The sequence below is a fragment of the Notamacropus eugenii genome, chromosome 4, assembly GCF_028372415.1.
Source record: "Notamacropus eugenii isolate mMacEug1 chromosome 4, mMacEug1.pri_v2, whole genome shotgun sequence".
NCBI classification, from domain to species: domain Eukaryota; kingdom Metazoa; phylum Chordata; class Mammalia; order Diprotodontia; family Macropodidae; genus Notamacropus; species Notamacropus eugenii.
In genome coordinates, this window is record NC_092875.1 from 182,273,387 (window position 1) to 182,292,154 (window position 18,768).

Genomic DNA, 18,768 nt, shown 5'->3' on the forward strand with positions numbered 1-18,768 from the left:
CATTCAAGGCTTTAGCACTCTGGTTGTAACCCAATCTGCTACTTTTCCAGGCTCATTTCACAGGATCTTTTACTGGAAGCCTTCCCCAATCCCTTTTAATTCCAACGCCTTCCCTCTGTTAATTATTTCCTATTTATCCTGTATATGACCTATTGGTCTATTTCTTTCCTCATTTTAGTTATTAGCTTTGGAAACTGAGCATTTTGAGAGTAGCTATCTAGTTATATAAATGTCATTAAGTAAGTGTTGCAAAGCAAATTTCTAATCTATTTAATATAGACTTGTATAAAGTGGGCAAATGTGAATTTCCATTTTTCTTTTGGTTTGAAGCAAGCAAAGGCCTCCGATACACTGATTTAAATACATTGCTTTTGTATGTGGGAAAAAATAACAGGCTTCATTTAGAATGGTAGGAAAGGAAGAGTGATATTCTTGGTAAATGAAAAATAAATATCCATTGTAGCTTTAAAATTATATCAAGATAAATACATTTCATTAAAATAACAATCAGTAAATCACACTACTGTTAGACTTTTACTGTTTAAAATATTAGTAACTGTTGTATTTATCTTTGTTTTAAAAATATAAACAGCCTTTTCCCACAAAAGAAAAAACAGTGCCCCTAAAGAGCTCATTCAATAGCATTCTGATCAGTAAACTTAGCCAGCTGCATCTGTAGACATTGTATTCATGCAAATAATCTTCTCAAAGTTACTTATCAGCTATAGAAATGAAACATGAGATCATATGCAATTGACCCAATGCCATCTTCTAGAGAAAGCACAAGATGGAGTCAGAAGACCTGGGTTTTGCTCTATATTCCTCCATTAATTAGCCTTATTGTTTAACTTCCTATCATTTTGGTTTTATCATCTACAATATATCATCTATATCTAATAATGATATAGAAATTTTGAGAATAGGTTTGGACTGTATTTCTGTCTGCCAAGAGTCAGGATATCTAAGCTCAAAAAGGTTTGCTATCAGATCAGATGATTGGCCATGAAATCATAAAAAAAATTTGTCACAGCAACTCATGAAACCATCTCTTAAGGTGTGGGTTATAATTTGCGTCAGGGGAGACAGCGTCTGCACCAATGAAATCATGGATCACAAAAGTATTGCACTCATCACTTGCACGATATGTGGTCATGTTCTCAAAACTGTAATCAGGTTTGTTGAATTTAGTATTGTCCTTCAGAAGTCCTCATTCTCACATCTAAAGAGCTGATCTACTTGATCAGAATCATTGTTTCCAGGGGCCAGCCCACATTGATACACATCCCAAGCTTCTCGCTCTCCCTTGGGTGGAATTGGTTCCTCAACGTATGCCAGTGTGGATTTGTTCTCTTGACAGTCATCTTGAATCTTAAGTTCTGGATAGATGGGCCTTGGGGGGCAATCTGACATGTGGCTACAGCTCTGAAGGCTTTTCACATCACATACATTGTTGCTGTATTTCACAACAGGTGATTTATAGGCCTGATAGGATACTTTAGTGGTGGTGGTGATCACGGTCTGTAGAGCTGGAGCTGCTGGTGAGGTACTCCCTAGGTACCTGCAAGAATACTCTGAATTATAATAAGGGTGATTGGCAGGGGCCTGGAACTGTCCATGGTTGTTCCTTTCCCCACAACCAATTTTCCCAAGAATTGCTTTCCTCCCATGATGTTTACTGGAGATATCCAAGTTTCGATCATGGGTACTAAGTAAATTGACACTACACTGTGGTCCATTGAGATAAGTCCAGTCTGTGTCACTGTGTTTTTTACTGGAATCTCTGTAGAGGTTGGGATACGGACTAGAGTTTATACAACTGGGGACTGTGAATTCATAGCCACAAGCTGACCTAGACATATAGATTCTAGGATTTGGACATTTCTGAAATGGTGGACTTAGGTCTTCTTGAAAGCAGGTTGAGTCATAGGTAGTTTTGTAAGGATCAGATTTTGGAAAAGAAGAGTAAGGCTGAGCTGGAATAGGAAAGCTGGTATCTGTAAATATACTGAATCCTTCTAGGTTTTCTGAGCTGGACAAAGTATTTATGAAATGACCACTGGTGTCTTGATACTGTTCAATCTGAAAAATGAGGCAAAGACAGATGAAGAATTAGATGATTTATATATTTTTAACATACAGTGATAGCAGTAACCTATCTCAGTTTTGCTCCAGTACACTTCTGTAATTAGGAAAAACAGTAAAGGATGGCAAAAATACCCTAACTGGAAGAAAAGCATTCTGAAATGAATGATGTATCTTTCAAATAGATTAGGATGCAAAGCCTCATTATCCTCTATGTTAACATGTTGATCGAAATTATACTTTCTTCATTCTAGATCAGTAATGTTGTTGCTAGCTCCTGTAACTTGAAGAAAAAGCAAAGACTTCAGAACTTTCACAGGAAGAGTATTTTCAGATAGCAGCTCCAAACAGTAACCTGGTCTGTCAATAAACATTTATCAAGTTTTTGCTACGTGCTATACTCTGTGTTAAGTTCAGGGGATACTTCAGGAGGGAGACTAGGGCTGGATAGATAGAACTAGAACTCACCTGCATAGAGAGCAAAAGGTATATACAGAGTGTTTAGCACAGTGCCTGGCACCTAGTAAGTGCTACATAAATAGTAACTATTATTATTATTGATAGGTTAAAGATAGCTCAGAACCATGTAAATGCCTTCATGAAGTAACCAATCTCACTTTACTATGTGATTTTAGGTTATGCCACTTAACCTTCCTGTGCCTCAGTTTCTTTAACTGTAAAATGAGGGGAATTAGCTTAGGTGACTTTTAAGGTCCTTCACCATCTAGATTTATAACCTTATCCAATCTCATTTCATATCTACTATTTAATATGCATTATAATTTCCACACCCCTCACCCACATACCAGTCAAGCCAATCTCATTGTCACACACACATGGGAATGGGTTAATGGTCTCTCCTTACTGAGGCTGCTCCAGTCCACAACAAACATTCTCTTTCCCCAACTTTTGCTTTATTGATCATCAGAACTTCAGAGTTTAGTACTTAATTGTTTACTGATTGTACAATGTACTTTATAGTTTGTCTGCTCAATTAAGGAGGCAAACTATAAAAACTTAACTGGGCAAAAAGATCCTATACTTTTATGTCCTCTCCAGTGCATAACACAGCAGTAAGCACAAAGCAGGCTGATTATCTGAATCAGAACTAAACCGGGGGTGGGGGTGGGGGGGAAATAACCCCTTCTCAGACCTCTATGACTAGCTAATTAAAAATAACTAAACTCCCATTTTCATTGGCATGACATGATTTGTATCTAGTCCTTGGTTACTATTTAGATTTAATGCACATGTATGGGAGGCGGTGGTTTCCCTTATATCATAGTAGAAATGTATGGGGAGAACAGAAAAGAAACTGATTATACATGGCAAAGCTGCATAGGAGATTGTCTGCATGTATCATAGGGAGGAATGACAATAGCCATCCTAGATGACCTCTGAGGAGCTGTGATGGGTAATCTGGTTTTCCCTACTTATGATTATATCATGTCATATGGGACAATTATGTTTCTTAGATTCATCATTTAAAGGGTAGCTCTCTAAATTGCCTGTAACCCTGACCCTCCATGGATTATGGTAGAGAGCAGCACCAGTTGGGGGAACCAACTCCTAGGTTAATAAATTAATATTTCTGGCACACAAGGCATTATACTAAACACAGGAAGAAAAGGAAGCCATAGGTTATATGGCTTGAAGATAAGTGTGGCTACTAGGAAAAATATGGAGTGATAGCAGGCAATTCAGTGTGACTGAGTGGGGGGAGTGGTGTCTGTCTCTTTTTTAGTAATATCCCCATGACTTCTGTGCTTACATTTATTTAGTTAGAGGATCATAGATTAGGGCTGGAAGAGAGCTAAGGAGACATCTAGTCCAACTCCTTCATTTTACAGAGGAGAAGACTGAGTATCCATGACTTGTCCAAAGTCACACCAGTAGAAAATGAGACAGATTTTGAACACAGATTTTACAGATAAGGAAACCAAGACCCAGAGAGGCTGAGTGACTTGTAAAAAGCCATGAATCAGAGCAAAGATTGACACCCAGGCCCTTTGACTCCCAATCCAACACAATACTCATGTCATTGTTCATAGCAACACTGAGCACACCACGAAACTGTCCTTGGAAAACAGGTTTCTTGGGCTGAATGGCCAGGAAATTTTTGTCTGATCCTTAAGTCAATAACTCAGGATACCTAAAGTGTGTAATATTCAGCTTATTTTTATGTTAACTTTTAAAAAAGAGAGTACTCTCAAATTCTTTCTCTTCCTCTTATTTTCCCTCATCTCAACCAATCATTCAATCAACAATCATTAATTAAACAACTACTATGTTTCAGGCACTGTAAAGTGTGCTAAGGACTGAGAGGCCACAGTGGAAGTCTCTGCCCTCAGAGCTTACACTCCATAGTGAGAAACAGCACGCACATGTCAATAAATAATGGAACCTTACCAAGCTCTTAGGGTTCTAATGAGCATGAAATAGAAAAACATAGGACCTCTTTAAGGGCAGGAACAGGAGCTTATTTTTTTTCCAGGATGTCCACACATGGTAAGTTCTTAATATGTTTTCTCAATGAATAAATAAGCAAATTAAATTCTAAAGCACCATACAAATGTGAGGTAATACCTGTGACTCCATGTTCCTCTTTTTTTGAGCTTGGAGAGATGATATTTGTCTTTTAATAGCACTTCTTCTTGCTTCTGTCTCTGATTTACTTTCTGGTCTTGGATGATCATGAACTCCCTTGGCCTGCATCAGTTCAAAACATTAGTCACAAATGGATTTACCTAAGTACAGACAGGATGCCGAACAATTCCAAGAATCCTAACTTTTTAAGAATAACCATTTGGTATAATAGTTTATGAGGTACCATATAAAAAAGCTTTCCATTTGCCAGAAAGTACTATCATTGTGTAGCTACATTGAGCAAGATTCTCTACTTAAACTATATTAGAAGTATTTAGAATACTATTTAGGGCTATTTAGGCATGGCATAAGAAAGAGAGGAAAGAATGGCAAAAGCATTTATATAGCTCCCATGATATACCAGGCACTTTTCAAGTATGATTTTATCTGAGTCTCACAACAACCCTTGAAAAAAGGTAGTTATTATCCTCATTTTACAGTTCAGGAAACTGAGGCAAACAGAGTTTAAGTGATTTGCTCAGGGTCATACAGCTAGTAAGTGCCTGAACTGGATTTGAACTTAGGCCTTCCTGACTCCAGATCCGGTGCTCTATCCACTATACTACCTGACACATTACACTAGAAAACAGGAAATTTGGATTCTAATTTTTCCTTTTTTTCCCTCTGGTCACTAACTAGTGTGAATTTGAGAAAGAATTTAACCTCTTTGGGTATCAATTAACATCACTTGTCAAATTGAAGATAATACCCTACCTCACTGAAGCTGGGACTTAAACAATTGATATCTTACGTTCTTTGGATATATTTATATTTGGTGCTCAAATTTATCACAGCAAATAGTTTCTTCCACTTAGTACAGCACAATCTTCATGGTTTTAGAAAAATGATTTAACTTCCCTGGGTCTCATTTCCTCACCTATAAGATGAGGGAGTCAGACTAGATAGCTTTGGAGGATACTTCCCATTCTGGATATATATAGAACTGGTCTAAATTCTTATCAGAGAGGACAGATTTATCTTACCTGGAAAAATATTGCCTTGCCATCAAGCCTCCAGAAGTTGGTAACAGGGTAGCCACTGTGACCTCGGCAAGGTATCAACTCTAAAGCTGAATTACAATTGGGACATGCTTTTTCTGTAAGATCAAAAGAAGATATTAGTGAGTCTCTTTCCAAGCAAAACACTACCACCACAAACCCTTCCAATTGATGGAAAGATAACAGTTGTGCTTCAAAATCCAGTTTGTTATCTTAGATCACTTGACCAAGCTAATTCACTCCATCTAAATGGTTTAGCACACCAGAATATCTTACCACATGTTTTTTGGTAGCACAATGGCCACAAATTCCCATGCTTCTTTAAAGAGACTGTTCACCTAATTAGTTAAGATACAAACATAAGAAAAGAAGCAGAGAATGTGGGCTCAGTCAAGTTAGTATCTCAATTTATGAGGCTGTCTTCTCCCTCTGTCTCGTTCATTCCTGCCTTCTATTCACCTCTTTGTAGCCCTTACCCAGGTTTTAACAGCACCTTCACAACTTTCCATCTTTACTTGTTCCCTAGGGAAACCTGAAGCTAGGGTGTGAGATGATAGAGCTATTTGAACAAAGGACAGGACATCCTTCATGGCTTCTGGATATCTGTCTTTCCAGTCACTTACACAGTGTAATTTGAGTACCTCTCCTTCCCTCGTCACCTCATAACATGCTTTTCATCTGCCTGTCACAACTAAAGACTCTTTTCTTTGGGGTGAGGTGTTGGGATTGTATCTCTAGGAATGCCTTGTTAAAATGTTAACAGTTGGGGCAGTGTACTAATGGAGGTAGCAGGCTGGGGGGGGAAGAACACTGGACCAGAAGTCATGGCTTCCAGTCCTGGTCCTGACATTGCTGTGTGACACTGAGCAAGTCACTTGGCTCTCTGGTTTCTGTTTTTCCTCATCTATAAAATGAGAACATTCGACTAGATAATCTCTCAGTTCTAAAGTTCTACAACTTTGATGTCTCCAATTTTTAACTTTAGCTGTAATGTTGATGCCCTTGCTTGTGCTATAGTAGGGTATGTGGGATTGATTACAATAACAATTACAATAGAATTACCACTTCTGAGTAGATAGGAGTCAAAAGGAGTTCTGAGTGCGCTGGAATTATGCCAGTCATAAAAAGAGGAGTAGAAGTGAGACCTTATTATAAAAGGAATATTATTCTGAAATCAATATTGCTCCATGTTGGTAAGAAGGAAAGTGGAACAATATTTTGTTATTTCTAACCCTGGGATAAAGGTTCGCTTATTTTATAAAATCATGAATGTGGGCAAATATAACTGGCATTGAGCAAAACTGTGGAGTAGATGAAGTTTGCCTTGGATGTTTTCTAACTTAAGAGAGTATCTATCTCCCTTTTGGTCCCCCTGGATCCCCTAAGGAGACATTTCCACAGGGAGAGAGCTACCCTCTTAAGTTAGAATATACTTATGGCAAACTTCATTTGCTCCTCAGTTTTGCCTAAACTTAGCCCATTTTCACAATTTCATAAAATAATAAATGACCCTTTATCTGAAGACTTAAAAATAAAATACTACTCCATTCCCTTTTCACCACCATGGAAAAACACTGATTTCAGAATAATACACCTTTTATAATGATGAACCACTTGTAGATCTCCTGTGGGACCTTTAGTAAGTCACTTACCTCCTCTGAGTCTCAGTTTGCTCATCTGTTAAATAAGTGGGTTAGACAAGATGATGCCTAAGGCCTCTTCAAGATCTAATATATGTGGCTCTGAATCGTCTCCTCCCTCACCCCCATGCCACCCCCATCCCCTCATCATACTTTGCTGCTTCTGGCGGGCCTTGTCACAGATGGCAGGCCGGAGTTGAAGCCTCGAGCCATCTGGTAGGTAACAGCTCTGTGCACACACCACCACGCCAAGGCAAGACTTCTTGAGGATCAGGCAGTTGTGGTTGTTGGTGTTCCGCATGGCCCAGCCACTGAGATGCCGCTGAGCATTCTTCTCATCTCCTCGGTAGATGAAGCGCACGTAGCCATCTGGCCATTCTCTGAAGTGATCAAAGTGTTTGGGCTCCTGAAAGATGCAGGGGATGGAGAATGGGAGGTTGGGAATGGAGAAGAAAATGGGATAGTGAAGAACAGGGAAGGAAGAAAGAGACTGAAAAAGAGAATGCATTAGATAAAAGCAAGCGAGTACAGAGGAAACTAGATGTTCAGCCCTCCATTACTACATTAAAAAAAATCAGAATTTACCTCAATGACAATGGGTTCTTTTCAAAGCCCAGAAAAAAGAACTTGCAAAGACTTACATGAATTGATGCAAAGTAAAGTAAGCAGAACCAGGAAAACATTGCCCACAGCAGCAGCAATATTGTAAGACAATCAGCTGTGAAGGACTTAGCTCTCCTCAGCAATACAATGATCCAAGACAATTCCAAAGGACTCACAAGGAAAAATTCTGCCCACCTCCATAGAAAGAACTGAGTATACAATTTTTCACTTTATTTTTCTCCTGGTGTGTTTTTTCATGACATGACCAATATGGAAACATGTTTTGCATGATTGCACATTTATAACCTATATCAAATTGCTTATTGTGTCAGGGAGGGGGAAGATGAAGGAGGGAAAGAATTTGGGACTCAAAATTTTTCAACAAATGAATGCTAAAATTGTTTTTACATGTAGTTGGGGAAAATATCATTCTAAGTTTAAAAAAATTAAAGTCAAAAAAGGAGATTATTTTGACACAGAATAGAGTACAGTCATCTTATTTGGATCAGGTAGATCACAGTCTGATGATAATCTCTTGATGATGAAATGGGATATTGGCAAGAGCACTGGGCTTATATTCAAAGGAACTGAAGTCTCATCTCAGACAATTATTAGTTATGTGAACTTGGGGAAATCATTTCATTTCTATGACATTAATTTCTCTCATCTGTAAAATCCTTCCCACTTTAAAATTCTCCAAAGTTCCTTGCCATTCTAAAATTCTTTGATTCCATGAAAATATTTCCAAGTCCATACCAGTGAATAGTGCTGAACTTGGAGTCAGAAAGGACTGCATTCAAATCGTGCCTCAGACTTGTATTAGCTGTGTGACTCAAGGCAAGTCACCTAACTTATCTCAGTGTCAGTTTCCTCATCTCTAAAATGGGGTACCTACCTCACTGGATTGTTCTGAGGATTGCCTAATATATGTACTTTAAAGCATTATTATTATCAATTGACAGAACTCCAGTACAAGATGATTTCCATTGAAATAGAATTTAGCCTGTAAGCATCTTCACCTCTCTACAATATTCTTTCCCCAGAGTATAAGACCCATTTTGGTGGACTAACTCTAGCCCAAATGGCACTTTTGTGAGGTAAGTACATAATACAAAACATTGACTTCCCCCAACTCTTGCTTGCCGTTCCTTTCTCACTCCACAGTCATACATCCCTCAAAGTAAAAAAGGATGCTTTGGACAGGTGATAGGAAATCCCCTTACATTAGTGTGACATTAGATGAAGAGGAATGGAAAGCAGCAGAGTGTATGGAAAAAACACTGCATTTCATGTCAAAAGATCTGAGTTTGAATCCTGACTGCTTCTTTCTAGCTGAATGGTTTGAAGCAAGTTATTTAGTATCTCTAAATCTAAAGTTTTCTCATCTATAAAATAAGGAGTTAGACTAGGTGGTCATGAGTGCATATTCTAGTTTTAAGTCTATGTTCAATGACTCCACAACCCATCCTGCAAAGTATCCCATGCCTGTCAAATACACTGCGCCATTGGCATGCGCTGGAGAAAAATCTGACCAATCAAGAGAGTCCAGTTGAGGAGACCAGTTCACATTCTCCAAAACATACTACAAAGCATGCTTTAGATACTCTAAACAGTGTCTAAAATAATAACAGGGGTCTCCGAAGCAGAATGTGCATATCCTAGGAGGTGTGCAAGACAATCCAGTGGGCTAGGGGGAGAAGCTATTAGAACTGAAGGGCGTAGCAGAGACATGTATCAGGCTTGCAGCCATTGCTTACTTCTCCCTCCCCTTATCCGCACCCAATGCCTTCCCAGGATGGGGGCAATTGTTTCCCTCTTGTTCCCTAAGCACCCCTGTGTCCTCTCCCCTGAAGCAATGGCATACACATTATATATACCCTCTGATGTGGCTACACATAACATGTCTATTGGAGAATGTGGTGGGGCCTGGGTGGGTAGTTACACTTTCCAGACCAGGAGGAAGGGGAAAATGCAACAGGAACATGCAAACCTTCCTTCCCAGAGAGGAAATGCCATTCCAGGGCTCACCATCAAGAGAAGATGTATGGAAAGTGTACAACACAAGCCTGGACAGACTGGAGGTACATTTATGGAATCATAGGGTGGGAAGGGGCCCTCCATGGGCTCAGATAACCAAGTTTGCCATGGGTGGGGGGAAATGCTTTTTGATAATTTAAGCTCTTCGAAGGTAGGGATGGTTTCTCATTTTCATCTTTATATTTCTAGCTCCTAGGACAGTGACTTGCACGAAACAGGCATTTCAGAAGAGTTTACATCAGTGTGCCATGTGAATATGTGAAATGAATTATAAGAAGTTTTATCTTTCCTTTCCAGTGGAATTGGACCCAATGTTTGTAAAATACCATGAAATTCTCAAGTGGGTGCCTAATTAATTTTTCTATGATATGGAAAAAGGAAGGAAACAAGCATTTACTGATGACCTACCATGTGCCAGATACTGTGCTAAGCACTTTATGAATATCTCATTTGACCCTCACAACTACCCTACCTGGTAGGTCCTATTATTATCTTAAATTTACAGTTGAGGAAACTGAGTCTGAGGTAAAGTATTTTGCCCAAGTCACACAACTAATTAGTGTCTGAGACTGAATTTGTTCTTAGATCTTCTTGACTCCAGGTCCAGAGTTCTATCTACTATACCACCCAGATGCCTTTATGAATGTCACAAATAATAAGTGAAATAGTGACTTATAAAAAGAACATAAAAATATTTTGTTATTATTATTTTACCATGTGGGATCAATAAATCACCAAATTCTAGTGCTAAGCTTTGATGGGAATTAACTCTTAAGCCATATGAATATTTGCAAATTAATGCTCTCTCATTAGGATGAGATTGCATACAAGTCAGTCTGACTGCCTTTACTAAAACCCTGTTTCAACCCCCAGATGGTAAACTGAGTCAGCCCCTTTATTTTACAAATGAGAAAAAGGAAGTCCATAGAGATTCAGCACCTTGTCCAAGGTCACACAGATATAAAGTGACAGAGATCAGAGTTAGACCCAGGTCTTCTTATTCCAAATCTACGATTCTTTCCATGATAACACACCACCTTAATAGTGACCAAAAGACAGGTGCCTAGATTAAAAAATTGTAGATAAAATAAAGTCCTGAATGAAATACAACTAATGTGTGGTTAATTTTAATTATGAAGCAACTGTAATAATCTAAAAAGGACCATGATAGGCTTAATTTAAAATGCTATCTTATTTGAGAAAGGAAATCACACCTTTCACTCTCCCCTCCCTGGAATACAGAGATCCTTCTCTTTACGATCCACATAAAGGAAGAGAACCACACTGCATTTGAAAATCATCCACTACAGGAAAGAGAGAAGTGATTGTGATCAGTGAATGTCCAATATCCTAGGGGAAGAAGAGGGTTGGATTTAGCATTTTTTCTTTTTTAATTTCTTTTTTCTCCCTTGAAGGGACCACAATATCTTTACTAATAATTGATAAAAGAATGCACCTTGTTAATTGCATGTGTCAGTCATCACGGTCAACTAGGAGGCAGATTGAATGGAGTGCCAAGCCTGGAGCTGGGAAGAGCTAAATTCAAATCTGGTCTCAGATACCCACTGTCTGTGTGATCCTGGGCAAGTTACCTAACCTGTTTGCCTCAGTTTCCCCATCTACAAAATGGGGATACCAGAATCCACCTTCCAAGGTTGGTGTGAGGATCAAATGACGTGATAATTATATAACACTTAGCACAGTGACTGCTACATAAATGTTACCTATTTTTATATGTAACAACTGTGGTATACTGAAAAGAACACTGGACCTAGAGTCAGAAGGCATGAGTTCAAATCTCAGAGTCACTAATTGGTGATTGCATGATCCTGGATAAGTCAACTCTGAGTCTTTGTTTCCTAATTTTTGAAATGGAGAAAATATTATTTCTACTACTTATATTATAAAGGCATAGAAATGAGGATCCAATGTGATAATTTGTGCAAAGCCCCACATAAACATTAAGGTTTTATATGAATTTCCAGCTATTGATTATTGATTTTTAAAAGTTTTATATATATATATGTGTGTGTGTGTGTGTGTGTGTGTGTGTGTGTGTGTGTGAAGAACTCTAATTTACTGATTAGTTATTGGTTAGTCTACCCAAATTGGGTAGACAAGATTTGATCAACCAATCAACCCTTTCCCCCACCAGGTTGGGAGGGGAGGGCTGAAGGAAGGAGGAAAGAGAGGGTCAAAAGTGAGGCAGTGGAAAATGGTAGAACAGATCCACTCTACAGTGACTTTACCATCTTAAGAGTCTCACTTTGTTTAATTGTATCTTAGTCTTTCCTTCACTCCAAGAGAATATAAGCTCTCCAAAGACAGGGACTTTTTCATTTTTGCTTTTGTATTGCCAGCACCTAGAACAGTACCTTGTAAATATTAAGTACTTATCATAGATTCACAGATCTAGAATTAAAAGGGACCTCAGAGGTCATCTTGTCCAACTCTCTCATTTTACAGATGAAGAATATGATGTTTTGGGGGAGGGTGTTGAAGGACTTGTCCCAAGACACAGAGTTTTCAGAGACAGGATTTGAATCCAGATCTTCTGACTGCAGAGCCAGTGTTCTTTCCACTGTACCATAATGCCACCAATAATAAATGTTTATTTAACTGAACTTTCTAGTAAAGCTTTTGAACCCAGACCTGTACTGGTTGAATTGAAGGAAAAAGTGCACAATATACCCTAGCTAAGGAGTGATTAGTCAGTTTTCCTTGGGGCTGAGAGTTAGATTGATGGAAGTATGATAGATAGAAGAGAAACCCTTGTGGGTGGCAACTTTGGGGTTTAGTGGCAGAAAACTAATCTTGCCCTTCCAGGGATATGTCTTCACACAACCAAATGGATAATATGTTAAAGTTCAAAACTGCAAAAAGATTTCAGAAGTGGGATTCATTTTCCATATACTGAACTCTCGCTTTTAAAAATCCAAATCTCCTCATATCAACTTAGTGACATTTTTGTATCTCTGGAAATATTTCTATCTAGGAAATAGAAAGAAAGAAAAGAAGAAAGAAAGAAAAAGAAAGAGCTATTTTTATAGGTTTTACTACGTGCCAGGAACTATGCTAATTGTTTTATGATTTTTATTTCATTTGTCCACAGGAGTTCTCCCTTTCACCCAAAGACAGAACTAATTATATTTATTCATTTAGTCTATTTTAGATGGCTATCAAAATTAAACCCTTTCATTAGGATTTAGAGCTAGAAGAGATGTTAGAGATCATCTACTCCAATCACTTAATTTCATAAATGATGAAACTGAAAACCATAGGTAGTAAATAGCAGAGTTGAGATTTGAAGCTGAATCTTTTGACCCAAGCTCTATACTTTACAACATACCATGGTATTAGTACAATAAAGAATTCAATATTTTAGGATTATAGTTACATAGCAATTTAGTGAAAGAGCTAGGGCTCTTAGATCTCTTATCTTTCCCTTCTCCCACGTTTTCTAAGATGTTAGGGCTGTCTGGTCTTCAGTTTCCTTACCTCATCAAATGAAATCATTAGATTATCTAATTCCTAGGGTCTAATTGACTCTAAACTCTTTTTGTCATATGATATCCTATAAATTCTAGGTTTCTTGAATACAAGCCTATGACTCAACTAAACAAATCTGCCTCTCACTCTCCTAAGAAAGTTATTTTCTAAATATATAGAATTGACTTCCATTTAGTCTAATGTCTTAATTTTATTGATTGGAAATATCTTTACAGACTTTCAAAGGATCACATAAGAAAGTCAGTTGCTTTCTAATTATACCTATTTTTTCTACCAAAATGTTATTAGTCTAATTTCTTACCTTATTCACTAGTTTTGGATTTTGCTGATTTTTTAGCTGATTCATAAATCAATCAATCAGTAAGCATTTATTAAGTGCCTAATACTATACTAATGCTAGGGATATAAAGACAGAAAAAACAGTCCCTGCCTTCAAGGAACTTTGTTTTGGGGAAACAATATGGTTTCTTCCAAAATTCAAATCCATCCTCAAAGAAGGCAGATCTCCACATACATACTGTGTATATTCAAGAGAACAATTTTTAGCCTTGGAGGGCAGTATGAAAAACAGAGGAACAAAAATGGTTTGAAACTTGTTAGCATTACTGGAGGAAGCTTCCTATTGTGTCTCCTTTGCAATGAAGGACTCTCAGTCTGATGTGAAGACTGGCAAATCTGAATAAAAATTAGTCACATTATTTCATAGTCACACCTCATGTTTTTTTACTTAGAAGTAATAACATGTAAATCATATGAAATAGGCTTTAAAATCTTTCCTGTATATTTCAAGAAAGGCATAAGCTTTCTTTTTCTAAGAGTAACCTTATAAAATGAAAATTATGGCCCAAACTTCAGGGAGAAGCTTTTGGGAGAATCAGGATGTGGAGATCAGGGATGCATTTCTGTTCTCTCTTCCTATTTCAATCTAATCACTTCAAAATTGCATGGAAAAATCAAATTTCTGAAAGCAAATTGTTGACAGTAGGGGTATAATCTATTTCTTTGCACTGCAAGAGAATAAGGGGCCCATTTCTCAAAAATAGGAAGCTAGGATCTAAATAGGATCTAAATTTAGGGCCATTACTCTGATAAAGGATTTCACTGGTATCTATACAAAGTAAAACCAAATGTAGAAAGAAAGAGAGATAGAGATGTACATTACTGCCTTTCTTTTGAAGGAAAACCCTAGTGGGCTCAATAGACCTAGTTCTACATCACAATTCTCACTTACTTGAGGCATTTTGGGATCATTGATATCCCAGTTGAGTTTCATCCCGTAGGAGCACGTGCAGTCGACCTCTTCAAAGGCATCCGTTGCCATTTTCGACCTTCCCTTTCTCTGTTTTCTTTACTCTGTCTTGCAGCCAAGGGGGTTGGGGAAACACCTCCACCTAAACCCGTGAACCTGAGATAAAAAAAAAAAACAAAAACAAAAACAATAATTTTCCAACTGAGAAAGAAGTTAGAGTTTTTTTCCCTATTAAAACACAAAGAGCTAAGTTTTAGAAATTAAGGAGGCCACTGAGGGAGAGAAGGGAAAGCATCTCCCAGCGAAGGGAGAACAGCCCTGGGAGACTATGAGCTGTGTTCCAGTCCAGGACTTTGGTGCTGAAGAGGACAGGTTGCAAGGATCAATGCCCTTCCAGCACACTTCACCATCAGCCAGTGGAGGCTCCTCCTTACTTTATGTAGACTGAGAAGGGAGGGCAGTTACTTCTCCCCGCCTTTCCTGTGCCCAAAATCCTGTAGCCCCTGAATTGTTGATCTGATCAGTGGACAGACCTCTGGATACCGAAAAACTCCGAGAGACTAAAGGGAGCCTGAGTCAGGTACTCCCAAGTGAGGGGAACTGGCCACTAGCCAGCACTTCTTGAGAGCCAGTGGCGGCGGCGAGTTTCCTGCTTTAGGTGAGATTCCCAGCCAAGTCCAGCTCCCTGAAGTCCAGGAGGATAGAGGTCTCCTGCCCTTGAATCTACCTTCCAAGGAAGAACTAAGAAGTAACAGCTCTGGAAATTGTATTTGAGTGACCAACTCTGGCCCCAAAGAAGATAAGGCAATGCATCGTTTTCCCTTTGTAGAAGTGGGAACGATAGACACGGAACTCTACATACAATGTTAGACTTGGCTGAGATGTTTGCTAGTTTTGCTGAACTGTTTCCTCCTATCTTTCTTTTTGAGGAAGGACATACACTCGAGGAATGTAAATGATGTAAACACAAAATATTTCAGTAAAAGTAGAAAAAAATTATCGTGGGATCCAGGTGAATCTTATCTATTAAAGAGAACATTTCAATATAGACAACTTTGCTTAAGCCTAAAGATATGGGGAGCCCTGGTCTATATTACAGAACTAAAAGGGGACTTTGCAATAATATTCCAACCCACTCTCTTACAGAGAGAAAACAAGTCCAGAGCTGTGAATGACTTGTCCACAATCACATAGCTACTAAGTGGCAGTATTAAACCCAGGTCAGCTGGTAGCCAACTCCAAGGTCCTTGTAGTGCAACACCTTGGATGTCTGCGCTGCCATCATCTCATTTTATTAGCTTGCATTTTCCGTCCATCAGAGTCGAAAGGCATCTCTAGAACCTCGCTTTCTTTTTCAGCATGACGGCAGTGATAGCCTATATCGCACCCGTCCACAAACTCTCTAGTAGAGTGCGTACTAGTTCTTATTTCCGTAGAAGAGGCGACCTATATAGTACGGTGGCCTCCACTTTCCTTCTCCATGGTACTGGTTGTGGGCAATACCGGGTGTAAAGCCTCCTTTTCCTACAAGATGACAATTTCTTTGAGCCCATCATTTTCTGGTCCTGTTAATTCTCCCGTGTATCCCACCTCAAACATCACCTAGCCACATCCGTTACTACCCGGGATTCTTTGAAATGGATAAATTATTTTAATCAAAGCCTTCCCCCTTTATCTGGGTTGCTTGTGGTGGTGGTGCTAGGGATGGATGGGCATGCTGGGGTCTCTATATTCGTTCTGACTTAGGCAAATGAAGTGAAGAGAGATTCTCAGTTCTTGATCTTATTGACATTTGGACTTTCCTTTGCACCTTCCCTAGTTCCCCACTCAGGATCGAGTGCCTTTTTCTATTTTTCCAAGCAGGATCCTGAATCTGGAGAAGGCTGTTTAGTGGAAGGAGGTGGTGGAGATCAGGGGTCGTTATGAAACTGAATTGTCCGGGCACTGGGGAATGTGGAAGGATGAATCTTCAGCATTCTGGCTGATTGGGTGGAGTTGGGTGACTGGGGATCAACCCTTGTGGATTAAGTGGGAAATCAGAAGTGAAAACACTCAAGTCCAATTAGAATGCTAAGAAAAATGAAGCAACCAAAGCCCCATGAAACCACGAACTCCTAGAAAACTAGAGTAGAATGTAAATTCCTTGAGGATGGCAGCGACTGTTAAATTTTTGCCTTTGTATCCCCAGAGCCTAACTTTTTTTTTTTTGGTTGGTTGGTTTTTGCACAAAATAGGTGTCTAATTGCTGATCTGCAAGGGAACATTGAAACACTTGGAGATGATGAGGACTGAGAATCTGGGGCAGTTTTAGACTCTGAAGTCCTCTAAGGTTCGGTCTGACTCCGATATTCTGTGATAGATAAAAGCCTTTCCAATCTGCAAGTAGAACCTGCTATAGACAATGGAACACATATCTTGGCTACTATTATTATTATCCTCATCTTGTAATAAATGCTTGTTGCTAGTTCTTTACCACCGGTAGGGCAAAGCCCACTTCTGAAGCTATTTCTCCAGGGTAATAATGCTAAATACTTGCACCCTTCCCCTCTTTCATGTGTTTCTCCTTGAGCATTGATTGACTCGATCTTTGGTTAAACTTCTGCAAGCCTCTGGTTGGAGGGGTAGGGGGGTCGGGGACACCAATAGACTTAAATCTTCTACTGACATTCCTATTGTCTTAATGCAAAAAAGCCTTTTATCCAGTATTTGTTCGAGACTTCACTCTTATCAGTTTGTGCTTGGGAAGCCTTTGGGAATCTAGAAGTCTTTGCCTACCTGGGTCAAGGGCCTGTGCTAGCCGAACGAGGAGGGATGTGGGAGGAGCAGAGGCTTTGCCGGCGGGATTCTCGCAGTCTCCTGGCCCCGTGGCTCCGAGTCAGTCCTCGGGGCTGGAGCAGCTGTCTCCTATTAGTTTAGAGCTGAGAGCCGTCTGGAGCGGCGAGGGTTGCTCGGTTACCCGAGCTGGAGGATGGAGGTGAGTGGCAATCCCGAGCGTGCTAGGGCTGAATCCAAAACTCTACCTTAGTCCCCAGGGTGCAGGGTGGCTGCAGAGAACCAGGATTCCCTCCTTTCTACGTGGGACGAGTTAAACTGGAGCAGAAAAGGAATTGATTTTTTGTTTGGAGAGGGGACATTACTGTAGTTGTATGTTTACGGTGGGGCAAATTTCAGCCATTAAACTGCATGGTGCAGTAGCACTGTATTTATGAGTTCCTGAGTTCAAATTCCGAATGTGTCCCTTAGCTTTGAGTCTCAGTTTTTTCATCAGTAAAACGAAGAAGTTTAGATGACTTATGGGCTCTTTGTCCTATGGGCTAAGTGAATAGTAAATCTTTGTCTTTGGAGAAACCTCATTTTGCTTTGCTTGTTAAAGGTGTCTGTTAAAAGCTTAGATATTTAAAAAAAAAAACCGGCAAAATGCAGCTTTAAAACAATAAAAGCATGTGATAAAAGGAGTGTGATAATGTCCAGGCTTTTCTAATCCTGTGTCTGTGAATTTTTTAACAGAATATTTTGATAACTATTTCTACATTGTTTTCTTTGTAATCCTATGGTTTTTATGTATTTTAAAACATTGTTCCGAAAACAAAGGGTCCATGGGCTTCATCAAGTTGCCAAAAGAAAGCTGATATAAAGGATTTCCTGCTGAAATTTGAAAGTGGTGCTGATTCCTTAGACTCACGCTTAGTACCGGAGAGAGACCTTAAAAGCCATCATTTTGAATCCCATCTTTTTATAGCTGAATAAACTGCCGTTGAAAAGTTAAGGGACTCATCCCAGGTCACACAGCTAGTAAATGCCTGAGGCGGTATTTGAGTTTACATCTGTCTTGACTCCAAATTTAGTGCCATATCCATTTACCGACCCTCTTTCTTCTTCCTGTGCTTAGATAAGATCGTGACTTCCTTACTTCCTCTCCTCTCTCCCTTCTTTCCTCCTCTCCCTCTGTTCACACAGGGAATCATACTGTTATCTGCAGGTGCTCTGCCCAAAGGAATATAAA

At 39.2% G+C, this 18,768-nt stretch overlaps 2 protein-coding genes across 3 annotated transcripts in view; one reads left to right on the forward strand and one right to left on the reverse strand.

Annotated features, from left to right (window-relative positions):
• Window positions 1-475: 475 nt before the first annotated feature.
• GCM2 (glial cells missing transcription factor 2) lies at window positions 476-17,643 on the reverse strand. Its single transcript, XM_072603817.1, has 6 exons — window positions 17,541-17,643; window positions 14,748-14,921; window positions 7,520-7,772; window positions 5,712-5,824; window positions 4,669-4,791; window positions 476-2,079 (listed from the first exon to the last, which is right to left on the reverse strand). Exons 2-6 carry the CDS (start codon window positions 14,835-14,837, stop codon window positions 1,198-1,200), a joined length of 1,461 nt encoding a protein of 486 aa, XP_072459918.1. The 5' UTR covers window positions 14,838-14,921; window positions 17,541-17,643; the 3' UTR covers window positions 476-1,197.
• The window catches only part of SYCP2L (synaptonemal complex protein 2 like), a 71,074-nt gene continuing 69,761 nt past the window's right edge, over window positions 17,456-18,768 (forward strand). For both annotated transcript variants that reach the window (XM_072603814.1, XM_072603815.1), the window contains exon 1: window positions 17,456-17,739. In XM_072603814.1, the coding sequence (XP_072459915.1) occupies window positions 17,734-17,739 (6 nt within the window). In that variant the 5' untranslated portion in view covers window positions 17,456-17,733. The remainder of the gene's footprint in view (window positions 17,740-18,768) is intronic.

Bases quoted from the DNA above. Each gene is read 5' to 3' on its own strand.
- GCM2 (XM_072603817.1), bottom strand. From the start codon at position 14,837: ATGGCAACGGATGCCTTTGAAGAGGTCGACTGCACGTGCTCCTACGGG. The intron at 4,792-5,711 runs GTAAGATAAATC...GAACTGATGCAG, and splicing joins GCAAGGCAATATTTTTCCAG to GCCAAGGGAGTTCATGATCA. The intron at 2,080-4,668 runs GTATTACCTCAC...CTCATTTTTCAG, and splicing joins AGAGGAACATGGAGTCACAG to ATTGAACAGTATCAAGACAC.